This window comes from Delphinapterus leucas, chromosome 5 (assembly GCF_059928025.1).
Source record: "Delphinapterus leucas isolate spDelLeu-1000000601 "Yukka" chromosome 5, BTC_Dleu_Yukka2, whole genome shotgun sequence".
NCBI classification, from domain to species: Eukaryota; Metazoa; Chordata; class Mammalia; order Artiodactyla; family Monodontidae; genus Delphinapterus; species Delphinapterus leucas.
This window is the reverse complement of record NC_143133.1, coordinates 135,722,809-135,736,042: the sequence shown is the minus strand read 5'-3', so window position 1 is coordinate 135,736,042 and position 13,234 is coordinate 135,722,809. Positions and strand designations below refer to the sequence as shown.

General features: G+C 37.2%; 1 protein-coding gene across 1 annotated transcript in view; it reads left to right on the top strand.

Annotated features, from left to right (window-relative positions):
* Nucleotides 1-2,385: 2,385 nt before the first annotated feature.
* Nucleotides 2,386-13,234, top strand: part of GLRB (glycine receptor beta) — a 43,385-nt gene continuing 32,536 nt past the window's right edge. The window contains 4 exon segments of the mRNA XM_089911288.1: nucleotides 2,386-2,718; nucleotides 3,327-3,446; nucleotides 6,984-7,092; nucleotides 8,824-8,891. Of these exon segments, the coding sequence (XP_089767414.1) occupies nucleotides 2,659-2,718; nucleotides 3,327-3,446; nucleotides 6,984-7,092; nucleotides 8,824-8,891 (357 nt within the window). The 5' untranslated portion in view covers nucleotides 2,386-2,658.

Genomic DNA, 13,234 nt, shown 5'->3' with positions numbered 1-13,234 from the left:
CACGGATCTTAGAGTTCACCTCATTTAGACCTTCATTTAAAGGTGAGTACACGGAGGCTCAGAGAGGGGAAGTGATTTGCCAGTGTCACGTGGCAATCTCACAGTCTGTCTGGCACTAGTACAGTGTCCACTCTTAAGATAAGAGTGTCTTCAGTGATACCCGTACTTAACTTTATTATGCGACTGTGGAGCTTATCTTATTACCACGTCTCTTAGGCCAGAAGGGAAGTATTTTACACTTATGCTACGTGCGGAAAACTGACAGAAGATAAATCCTGTTCCAGTTGTAATTTGTCTCAGAGTCAGAGGTATTATTGCAACACTATGGATTCTGATTTGCTGGGCTGGGTGGAATACCATTTCTGTGTAGTATGGAAAATAATTGCACAGTAAACATTTTGTTTGGGTTGAGGTTTAAGTTTAATTCCTTGTGCCATGAGGCCTGTATCAAAAGGACCGCAGTTTTTGATGAGTTTTGGAAATCACTAGTGTCCAATACATAGCATCTCTAAATAGATGTTTCTACTTCATGAAAAATATTTTTTTCTATGAGCCATGGGTAATGTAATTGCGTAATTGAAGACAGACAAGTTTGTCAAATGTTTCCATGGGATTTAACAGTTCCTTAAGCCCAACAGGAGTGACAAAATGGTTGTTGAGGAACACTGTAATTATAATTCTTGGACAATTATAACACAACAGACTTTGCTGCACATATACACATACACTCATAAACACATTCTTTTCAAATAATATAAAACTAATTAAAGTCAACTAGTCAGTCAAAGGTATCACTCACTGTATTCATAAACCTTCCGTTCACAATTTGGGAAAACCGAATGGAAAATAAATACCGAAGCTGTTAAGAGAGGTGATAATAAATTATACTATAGCAAGGCGAATACAAAACAAATAAAAGTACAATAACCCCACAATTATCTGGATTCTTAAATAACTACTGACCTGATTTATTACCTGAATCTAGGAAGTGTTTGTCTGTCTTTGTATGTCTATCTGATTGTCTAATTAAAAATTCTTCCATGTAGATAAAAATGGGAACTAACCTCTTAGTAAGAGGATATGTACAGACTTGTAGCAGTGGTTTTTCATAAGCCCCAGCCTTCACGTATGATCAAAATGTCAGTTTTACCTGACTGTATAGAGAGTTTACCTCCAGTTATAGCTGTGGATTTTGGAATAAGAAAGTGTGAGTGCCTCTCTGAATCTTTTAGCTTCTTTCTTGTTCTTTCTCTTAACTTCACTTTTTCAGAGAATTTTTAGGTTCACAGCACAATAGAGAGTATGGTACAGAGATTTCCCGTGTACCCTCTGCCCCTACAATGGCCTAGTCTCCCTCATTATCAACATCCCCATCAGATGGTACATTTGTTACCGTTGATGAATCTACATCGTGATCACTCAAGGTCCATAGTTTCCATGAGGATTCACTCTTGGTGGTCAGCATTCTGTGGATTTGGGCAAATGCACAATGACATGTGTCCATCATTATTGTGTCATACTGAGTATTTTCACTGCCCTAAAAATCCTCTGTGCTCTGCCCACTCATCTCTCCTCCAAACTTCCAACCCTTGGGCAACTGCTGGTCTTTGTACTGTCTCTAGTTTTGCCTTTTCCAGAATGTTATATAGTTGGAACTATACAGCCTTTTCAGATTGGCTTCTTAGAAATATGCATTTCAGTTTCCTCCTTTTATTTTCATGATTTGACAGTTCATTTCTTTTTAGTGCTGAATAATGTTCCACTGTCTGGATGTTCCCCAGTTTATTTATCCATTCACCTACTGAAGGACATGTTGGTAGCTTCCAGTTTCGGCAGTTATGAATAAAGCTGCTGTAAGCCTTGTGTGCAGGTTTTTGTGTGGACCTAAGTTTTCATTACCTTTGGGTATATACCAAGGAGTGCTATTACTGGATCGTATAGTACGAGTATGTTTCATTTTATAAAAACCCACCAAAATGTCTTCCAAAGCAGCTGCACCATTTTGCTTTCTCACCAGCAATGAATACAAGTGTCTGCTGGCTCCACATCCTTGTCAGCATTTGATGTTGTCAGTGTTCCGGATTTAGGCCACTCCGATCGGTGTGTAGTGGTTCCTCATTGTTGTTTTCATTTGCATCTCCTTGGTGATACATGATGTGGAGCATCTTTTCATACGTTATTTGCCACCTTGCTCATCTTTGGTGAGGTGTTTATTATTATTATTATTTGTCCCCCCTCTTCTTTTTTGTTCCTCAGATGAACATTTTAAAACAATTAGAACAGGGACTTCCCTGGTGGTGCAGTGGTTAAGAATCCACCTGCCAATGCAGGGGACACGGGTTTGATTCCTGGTCCAGAAAGATCCCACATGCCACGGAGCAACTAATCCTGTGTGCCACAACTACTGAGCCTGCGCTCTAGAGCCCGTGAGCCACAACTAGTGAGCCTGCACACCTAGAGCCTGTGCTCCACAACAAGAGAAGCCTCCACAATGAGAAGCCCGTGCACCACACAGAAGAGTAGCCCCAGCTCGCCGCAACTAGAGAGAGCCCGTGTGCAGCAACGAAGACCCAACGCAGCAAAAAATAAATTAATTAATTAAAAAAAATTAAAACAGTTTTAGATTTATAGAAAAATATAGAAAATATAGAAAATAATATGGAGTTCCCAATATCCTGCATCTAGTTTCCCCTATTATTAATGTCTTACATTAGTTTAGCACATTTCTTACAACTCAAGACTCAGCCATAAAAAGAAACAAAATTGAGTTGTTTGTAGTGAGGTGGATGGACCTAGAGTCTGTCATACGAGTGAAGTAAGTCAGAAAGAGAAAAACAAATACAATATGCTAACACATATATATGGAATCTAAATAAATAAATAAATAAATGGTTCTGGAGAACCTAGTGGCAGGACAGGAATAAAGACACAGACGTAGAGAATGGACTTGAGGACACGGGGGGGGGGAAGGGTAAGCTGGGACGAATTGAGAGAGTGGCATGGACATATATACACTACCAAACGTAAAATAGATAGCTAGTGGGAAGCAGCCGCGTAGCACAGGGAGATCAGCTAGGTGCTTTGTGACCACATAGAGGGGTGGGATAGGGAGGGTGGGAGGGAGACACAAGAGGGAGGAGATATGGGGATATATGTATATCTATAGCTGATTCACTTTGTTATAAAGCAGAAATGAACACACCATTGTAAAGCAGTTATACTCCAATAAAGATGTTAAAAAAAGAACCAACAGTGGTATATTGTTATTGACTATAGTCTATATTTCGATTGCTTAGTGTTTAGCTAATGTCCTTTTTCTGCTCTAGGTCCCCAGTCAGGATACAAATGGCATCCAGTCCTCACACCTCCTTAGGCTCCTTTCCGCTGTGACAGTTTCTCAGACTTTGTTTTTTGTGGCCATGGAAGCTTTGAGGAATCGTGGTCAGGTAGCTTGTAGAATGTCCCTCCGCTGGGATTTGTCTGATGTTTTTGTCAGGACTAGATTGAAGCTATGTGTTCTGGGGAGGAAGAACACTCGTTTAGAAATGACAGTCCCATCACATCATATTAAACGTACACAGAGTCAACATGACTTATCACCTGGTTAGAGGTTAAGGTTAATCACCTGGGTGAGGTCGCATTTGTCAGGTTTCTCCCCCGAACTTACTGTTTTTCCCCCTTTCCGTCCCATGCTCTTTGGAAAGGTGTCACTGTGCACAGCTCACACCAAGCTGGGGGTGTGATGCTCCAGCAATTTGAGAGCAGAGGATCTATGCCAGTTATTTGGAATTCTGCACAGGAGATTCGTCTGTGCTCTACCATTTAGTTATTTACTCAATCAGCCATTTTATTTACATCTTTATGGACTCATGCGTTCTTATTTTATACTTTGGATTATAAGCCAGTACAATTTTATTTTATTGCTCAAGTCATCCTAGATTTGGCCATAGGGAGCTCTTTCAGTTGGCTCCTGTGTCTTTTTGACAAAGTCCCATCAGCTTTAAAAAAAAAAAAAAATCTTCCCTTATCTCACTTTAGGTGAGGATAACAACATTTGTTTCCACGAAGGAGGGTTTCTTAACCTGTGGGGCACATCCGGGAACCCTCAGCATTGCAAACTTTGTGGCCATTTTCTAAGGGAAGCACATAGCTTTCATCATATTCTCAGTGGTACCTGTAGTGCTAAAAAAGAGGTAAAGAATCACTGCCCTAGAGTAAAGAGGAGAAATAATACAACGTACACATTTCACATGCCTTGCTCTTTCCTCCCTCCACGGTGCTTGCTTTAGTTCACAGCCAGCAGGCAGCTCCCGCCTTGAGATGACCTGGCTAGTGCCCTGCCACACTCAGGTCTGCGAAGACCTGTGACCATGGTTGCTGCACTTATAACTGGAAAAACAAAACGGTCCTTTGACTCAGATTCCTGGTTTAAGGGAGGATGTGAAGCCAATATGCCCGCGCACACCAGCTTTGAAATGCAGCAGTGCTGTGTGGTCGCTAAAGGGTCATGGAAAATAAGTACATTCTGCAGTTAATGGAAAACTGAGCTTCCCTCTTTGGAGAGACATTTCTGGATTTTTCCTTTAGTGCTGGAAAACATTACATCATCCAGCTATACAGCCTGGTCCATTCCTTAGCATATTAGTCATGACATCAGTTCAAGTTTAGGTGAGTGAACAAAAGAGGCAGGCTGTAAAAAGGCTTTTGATATAAAAGACATTATTTTCTCTAGTCATTTGATGACTTTGCCTCAGTAGACTCAGTTATTGTCTTAAATTAATATCATATTTCCATGAAATCAATCCTGTTGTGTAATAATATCATAATCGTTGATAGATTTATTGAAAGAAAACACAATGGCCTCATCAGATGGATAAAACATTGGACTGAGATTCAGAATGTGAAATCTCTAATAACGAAATAGACATTGAGCATGGAACCTAATTAAAATCATTTAACTCTTCTTATTCCTGGTTATTTTGTATAAATACTAGCCACTTTCCAAATTATAAGGTTATGTATAGTAAAGTGCAAACACAGGAAAATGTGCTATATGCAAATTGTTTCAGCTCTCTTGAAGAAAGTGATGTAGCTATCTAGGCTTTTAAAATATATTTTAATGTGTGGAGATGACTTTAATGTTATTTTAGGATTGACCAAGCTGAAAAAGAATGATTTCTATTTTTTTATTTAGGTAGGAGAAACATCCCTGAATTCATCCATGAGAATATAAATACATGAGATTTCACTTAAATTTTAAAATGTCTTTGAATTTCTAATATAAAGAAAGGTGAAGTATTGATTAAAGACTCATATCAGGTTACCTGCAGCAGAGACATGAAAATATGTATTGACCAATGGTCAAAAAAGAAAAGAAATTGTTAATTGTCTTTATGTTGTCTGGTTCATTCTATTGCTTAGAAGAAATGTACTTGTGAAGGATTTTATATCGAGACATAATAATAGCAGTCCTTAATTGATCCAATTCAAGTGTAGTTTGTAATCCATCAATTCCGTTTTCCTCCCTTGAATGAGAAAACTTGTAGATGGGTTTGGACACTAATTTGCATCTTAATATCTAATTTTGCCACATAACCTCATTCTCTTGAGAATGAAATGGAAAATGAATGAATGGGAAAATCTCATTACTGGTCCCCAAATCCTGGAGAATGAATGGGAAAATCTCATTACTGGTCCCCAAATCCTGCAGCTAGGATATAGGAGCTGATAAGGTCTTGAGAAACAAATCTACTTAATCTCCTGCACCTTTGGGGGGCTTAACTAATTGGTTTTCATTTTTTTCTCCAATGTTTTGGATTCTTGCTGAGAGCTACTTGAAAAGGTTGTCTTATCAACTCACAGTAGTTTTAGATTTTTTCATGCGCTTCTTAATATCTGTCATATTTCACCTGTAGTGGTTGTGTCTTATCTTATCAGCACATTGTACGATAATTAACACAGAAGGGAATTGCCTGATAGGTCAGAGCTGGGATTTTAAAACAAAGCCAAGCACATGACATTTTTTGCTTCCTATAATGTCATTTATGAAATTGACACTTTTACCGTATCGGTACAGAATAGACAATGCTGGATGCTCCAAGTGTAGTTTTAATCTTCCCTGTGATTTTCATGAATATTATTTTTGGACTGGGAAAATGATTATATGATAAGACTTTACAGGTGGTAAATGAATCCAAACCAACAGTAAAGAACAACAGTTTCCATTGGCTTCCAAGGAAGCGTTTACGTGCTCCCAAGCAACTACCAGTCTAGTCAAGATTCATTGTTCAAAGTTGATTAAAATAGAAAAAATGGCATTTTTTCTCTTTTTGATAGTTGACAGCAAATATGTGCATGTAAAAGAAAAGGCAGCTGTATCTCAGAGCTCTGTATTTTCCCCTTTTAATTGGTCTGATATTTGAGGAACTGCTTTTACCAATCCCTGGTGTATTTTACTCCACGGAGAGCATTCCTTGTGTGTTTCTTGGACAATATCATTTATGGGTCAGCATGATTGTTTTGTGAATTCTTGGACCCTCTGGCCGTATCATCCTGTAGTATTCACATACTCCTTTGCTTAGGTGGAAGGTTAATATTATATATATTATTCAAAAACTATTTTTTGCTCTTGTTTCCTTGTCTGCCATTCTTTTGTGCTTGTCTAGATTTTGATTGCATGTTGCTTCAGGACAAGTGAGAGGTCTGCTTAATTTTATTTAAAGAAAGTAACATGAAGTATTTAGGGCAGTGTTTCATGCATTTGGTAAAATTAAACGCTAAAATACTTTTTGTGTTTGTTTTTATTTTTTATGACAAATACTTTTTGGGATTCTGATAAGCCTACTACTTTTCACCTCTATTTGGAAAAGCCATGCTGCAAATTTATCTCAAAAAGCGAAGTCTTTTCTCCAATGAACATCACGCATTCCTGTTGCTTGCTATTCTAAATACTTACCAGGGCTTTGTTTTGATTTTTCTCGTATAGGCAGCAGTCAGCCGAGGACCTTGCCCGAGTACCGGCCAACTCCACTAGCAATATCTTGAATAGGCTATTGGTCAGTTATGATCCCAGGATAAGACCAAATTTCAAAGGTTGGTCTCCCTCCACCCCAATATCTCCATTCTTTGCAGTTTAAAAACTAATTTTATCTGTATAAAATCATTTATTTGTTTTATTCAAAACAGTATATTTTAAATTGACATGTAACTGTCATGTAATGTGCTTAAGTCAGAGCAATTTAATGCAAAGATGTTTAAAGATAAGCAGAGTATTAGTGCTAATAGGCTTATATAGTTCCCAGTTAAAAACAAAAAATATGTGTTGTGAATTAATAGGCTAACCGATCTGATGGGCTTTCTAAGTACTTTGTATTCTTAACCTTAATAATTTAAAATTTAGGCTCTGACTTTCATTCAGACACCAAAGTTCTACTTTGTAGGAGAATGGCCGTATACTCATTTGAGGATAGAGAACGCTCTGATAGACATTTAAATTCTTTTTTTTAATCTTCATTAGGTTTTTACATTGATTAAAAAAATTCCCTCTACTCTTTAGCTGAAAAAAATGGCCATATGGTTTTTAAAAGCGTGTTAACTTTGTGAATAAAATGACTATGTTTTCTTCAAGAAAACATTATCTCCTATCATTCCTTTCAAGAACCAAAACTGTACTTGAGCTAAAAGTTGTGGGAAGATGGTACAGCTTGCCTCCCTCCCTCCCTCCCTCCCTCCCTCCCTTCCTTTCTTTCTTTCTTTCTTTCTTCCTCTCTCTCTTCCTCTCTTGCTTCCTCTTGATGAGTTAGGAAAAGTTATATGAACATATCTCTGGAAAACTGTCATCTTTGTTGCTGGTTAAGGACAGGTATTAATGTAGATTGGATTAACATTATAAGGCTTGATTATTTTTCCTTTATGGAAAAAAGAAAGAAAGAAAGGAAGAAGGAAGGAAGGAAGGACAGAAAGAAAGAAAGAAAGAAAGAAAGGAAGAAAAGCTTGCAGCTGCTTCTAGTCAAGTGAAGTTATACGACTCTGTTATAAAAACAGGGTTTTTGTTCATTACCAGAACCTGCGGTTACTTTCAGCAGCACTGTGCTCTGGGTTGTCACATGTCTACCCTGTATCGATTCAACACCTGTTTTTCATCAGTCAGAGGTTATGTGGCTAAAAGGCTAAATTCACATTTTCCCTTTGTTAGCCCAAGCAGCGGTTCACAATGAGTAAAAAAAAAAAAAAGAAACAGAAAGAAATTGGCAACATTATACTTAGTTCTCACTCTATGAACTTTAAAATGATTTTCCAGCAGGTCAGGCAAAAATCTTAATAATGATTCTGTTATATGTCTGATTAACTTTGCATTTTCATGAGTTAAAAATCAAAATATAGCAGTTGTAATTGGATTCTGCATTACCATTTAAGGTGACAATTTAAAATGATTATAAAATGCAAAAAAGAACCCATATTTTAAAAATGATGTTTTTTAAAGAATAATTTACAATCTCTTAAAGTAAACGCATCAGCCCAATTAAAAAACAATTTAAGGTAAATGTATTTTCCCAGAATTTCTACAATTTAAGAGAGAAATATTTCTGAATAAATAATGCTATAAAGTACAAGGTAACTCATTTTTTATTTGTGTGTTGATCCCTATTTAGAAAAATAAGTCAATAGCAACTGTGAACATGGTATCCTGAAACCATAGGTTTATAATTTTACATCCATACGGATTGGAAAAAATAGAAAAATCAAATGCATAAACCATAAAAAGTGAAGATTCTGACCAAGTTTTTTACAGCTACTAAATATATCCTTAATTTTTATTGACAGGCATTCCTGTTGATGTAGTTGTCAACATTTTTATCAACAGTTTTGGATCTATTCAAGAGACAACAATGGTAAGATTACAACTAATTTAATATTTTTAATTGAGAAGATTTTAACTAGAGGATAGTGGAAGAAATTATAACTGAAGAATAAGGAGTAACTCTCAGGGAAAAAAATGCAATCTGTCTCCTAGTATAAAATATTCAAATTTCAGGGTTTTGTTGAATCAGTGATTTCAATGGCTTTGTGATTTTGCAATTCAAATTTAGTCTTTATATTGCATTGAAACTTACAGACTTGGGAGAATTAAGGTACTCACTCTGAACGGCTAATTGGATACCACCTGGGAAAAGGATTTATGCAATTAATATTCTGGAGTGACATTTTTTCCTAATATGCTTATGTGTAGAAGCATTCAAAAATATTTAAGTGTTCATAGTTTTTTTTTTTTTCCTTCCAATTTCCTGAGAAGAATCTTTGTTTTTTCTCTTGTGCTAATTTTGTGATGTGTGGAGCAGAGAATAGTAAAAAGCAAATTTGATTTTCCTAAACTAGAGCAGCGGAGCTCCCTGAAAAGATTATGCGACACAAAGAAAGGGCAAGGAGACGGCCAGGAAGAGAAAGGAGGGACAGAAAAGAGCGAAAGGAACAGAGAAGGGAGGCTTGAGGTGGGGCTGCCATCCAGGGTGAGTTGGGCGTTAGGGGCAAAGATGTCTGTGGAGGGTGATTAGTAGATGCCCTGAGCCATGTGTGATGCAATTACCCCTCAGCTTTTAGAAGACATTCGGTACAGTCCACTTGCTTATTAATGTTTTAACATATTAGATTTGTACCCTTTTTGAAAAACCATATGCTGAAATGATACTTTAGGTGGGAGAAAGAAAGCTTAATGTTTTTTTTTTTTGGTATCTTTTTTCTTGAGATACTTATATTTTTCTTAAGGAATAATATAAGGTTTGGATTAAAAGCCTAATAGCAATGGTTAGAACACAGTAGAGTTTTTCAGGGAATACCTCAGACCAGAGAAAGAATGATTTTAAATATGTTTTCCTTTATTCCTAGGAGCAGCAGAGTATGTTACAAAAGCAATTGTATATTGCATTTAAATTATGACACCTGTTTTTATATTAATTAATATAAGAATATAATATATTAATTGTGAGGAGAATGTTATTTATTTTTTATAGAACCATGTCTTTAGCCCTGAGTACTTGATTTTTTTTAGACAGTGTGTAGATATTTTGGATAATTAAAGATTTTGAAATCAAGTCCAAAATTCACTTGCAGTGACTTTAGTTCACCTAAATGGCTGTATGTCTAATATAGTATAGATCAGTAGAAGACAGCTCTGAAATAAAGGACAGACAACCATATATCACTCAGGAGACAAGGCTAGCCCTCATCATTTGAAAATATGACTAGTTTATCTAAGCACTTCACTTAACAAGAGTGAGAAATTTCATTTTCTCAAGGTGAAACTTTCAGGGGATCTCTTTGGTCTCTATACTCTTCCCTGTACCCTGTTTTATCTTTCATGGCACCATTACGCTAATCCCGAAACACCACCATCGAGGTGTTTCAGCCTGTGGGAAACATTCCCAACTCTATCTTGCATTTTAGGACAACTAATGCAGGGATGTTTTTTCTCATCTGCATGAAGGCTACATATGTGTCCCAACTCAGGCAGTACCATTAATGTATCTGTTCTTTAATGAGCATTGAATGCCTCCCAGACATCAGATTCTACACTTCTCTAGGTCCCATCAGTGGTTACTTAATTGTGTCAAGCTGAAAACATGTGGGGGACACAGAAAAGGAGTAAGAACTTTCTTACAGGCTCTTTGAGGATTATAACAAAATACTGCGTAATTTCTCACATAATCGTCTCTTGTCCTCCTGCCTGCTCTTCACAGTAGCGAGCCCAAAGCACCCGTTGCTGGGACCAGATCCCACCAGTTTTCAGCAGCGTCTTTGTCGCCGCTACTTGCCTCGAACCTCCATCTCTCGTCTGTAATCAGGGCCTCTTACTCTGAGCTACTCCCACTCGCCCTGTGCCCCCTTTTCCATCCAGGTCTTTCAGCTCTATCACGTTTGTTTGTTAAACCAGATCGCTTCTTGACTGTAATGCAACTATTTTTGTGTCTTTTCCTTTTGTTCTCTGATGGACTATTAACTCCTTAAGTCAGGAAGAATGTATTCAACTTCTTCATTTCCTGTAAAGTGAGGAGACAATAGGCCCTCAGTTAGTGAACACATAAATAATGTCATATTATTAACTAATACCGGTTAAATAAATGAACAAATAAATTCTATTTGTCTAGCAAAAAGTGAGTCCACGTAGCCATAAAAAAATTGGCAAGCAAATTTAAACAATAGACTCATGTTGAACATTTATAGGGTTAATAAACAGAGCAGGGCTTCCCTGGTGGCGCAGTGGTTGAGAGTCCGCCTGCCGATGCAGAGGACACGGGTTCGTGCCTCGGTCCGGGAAGATACCACATGCCGCGGAGCGGCTGGGCCCGTGAGCCATGGCCGCTGAGCCTGCGCGTCCGGAGCCTGTTGCTCCGCAATGGGAGAGGCCACAATAGTGAGAGGACCGCATACCGCAAAAAAAAAAAAAAAAAAAAAAAAAAAAGAGCAAATAATGTTATAATAGTAGAGGGTTAGTTTTAGAGACCTTTATGCAGAGGAACCAAATTATTTATATTTACTGTTTCTTTTGATGAAATAACCTGGCTTTCCCTTGTGTTGTGAAGATACAGCCCAAAGGTTCAGAATTGGAACCATACTCATCAAATAGACTGAAGTGTTCCATTTTATCATAAGTATTATTTTTTGCTTTTGCAGTGTTTATTTCATGCATACCTATAAGACAGAGTTTTATAGATGTGTGTTTCAAGGCTGTCATATTTTATAGATTTACTCAGTCTTTCCAAAAACAGATGCCCTAATACCTTGTTGCTTAATAGTTAGGAAAGGTACAAACTATTCTCGATATAGAGATAACATTAGGATGTCTTCTAAGGGAAAAAAGTGTTATCTAAGACAAGCTTGCTCTTCATTACTTGTTGTAGACACCAGTCAGAAATAATAGTGATGACTCAGCAGGGTAACTAAGAGGGTCCACGTGTGGAGAGCAGTTATTTCTTTCTTTTTCCTTCCAATCACCCAGGGTGGGCTTTTTTTTTTTTTTCAGCTTCATTGAGGTATAACTGACAGATGAAATTGTAAGAAATTTAAAGTGTATGTGATGATTTGATATGCCTCTATATTGTGAAAGGATTTCCCCCATCAACTTAATTAGCACATCCACATTTATCTCTTTTTTTTTTGATGAGAACATTTAAGTTCTATTCCTTTAGCAAATTTCAATTACACAATTGTGTTATCAACTACAGTCACCATGTTACACATTAGATCCTCAGACCTTATTCATCTTACAACCTAAAGTTTATACGTTTTACCAACCTCTCCCTATTTCCCATACCCCGAAATTCCTGGCAATCACTCTCCTACTCTCTGATTCTATGAATTCAACGTTGTTTTAAGACCCGACATATAAGTGATACCATGGAGTAATTGTCCTTTTCTGTCTGGCTTATTTTACGTAGCATAATGGTCTCCAGGTTCATCCATATTATTGTAAATGACAGTATTTCCTTCTTTTTTCAGACTCAATGATATTCCACTATATATGTATATACATACCACATTTTCCTCATTCATTCCTCCATTGATGGGCACTTACGTTGTTTCCATGCCTTGGCTATTGTAAACAATGCTGTAGTGAACATGGAAATACAAGCGTCGCTTCTAGATATCTTGTTTCCTTTGGGTATAGATCCAGAGGTGGGATTGCTGGATATGGTAGTTCTATTTTTAATTTCCTGAGGACTCTCCATACTGTTTTCCATAGTAGCTGTACCAGTTTGCATTCCCACTAATAGTGTACAATTGTTCCCCTTTCTCTACATTCTAACCAGAATTTATCTCTTGTCTTTTAAAAAAAAATTTATTGAAGTATAGTTGATTTACAATGTTGTGTTAGATCTCTTGGCTTTTTGAAAATAACCGGATAGCATATTTCTTAAAAACAAAAGAAAACAAACAAAAAGACGCCTCCAAAAAAAAGAGGTTGGAAAAGCAGAGAGCCTTAGATTTGTCTAAATATAAGATATATGTTCATAGAGACAGTATGATGAATAGTGTGTAGGCTGTGATACCAGACAGGCTTGTGCTGGAATCTGTTGTGTACTTGATGTGTTACACCCTAAAAAGAGCGAAAAAACTATAGAAATAAAGCAACAGCATTTTGCCTGGCATAGTAACTCTTAGGAGTGGTTCACTGTTTGGTTGTCATGCATTTGCAAATTAACGTACTGTCAGGATAGAATCTTATCCTAAAGAAAATGAA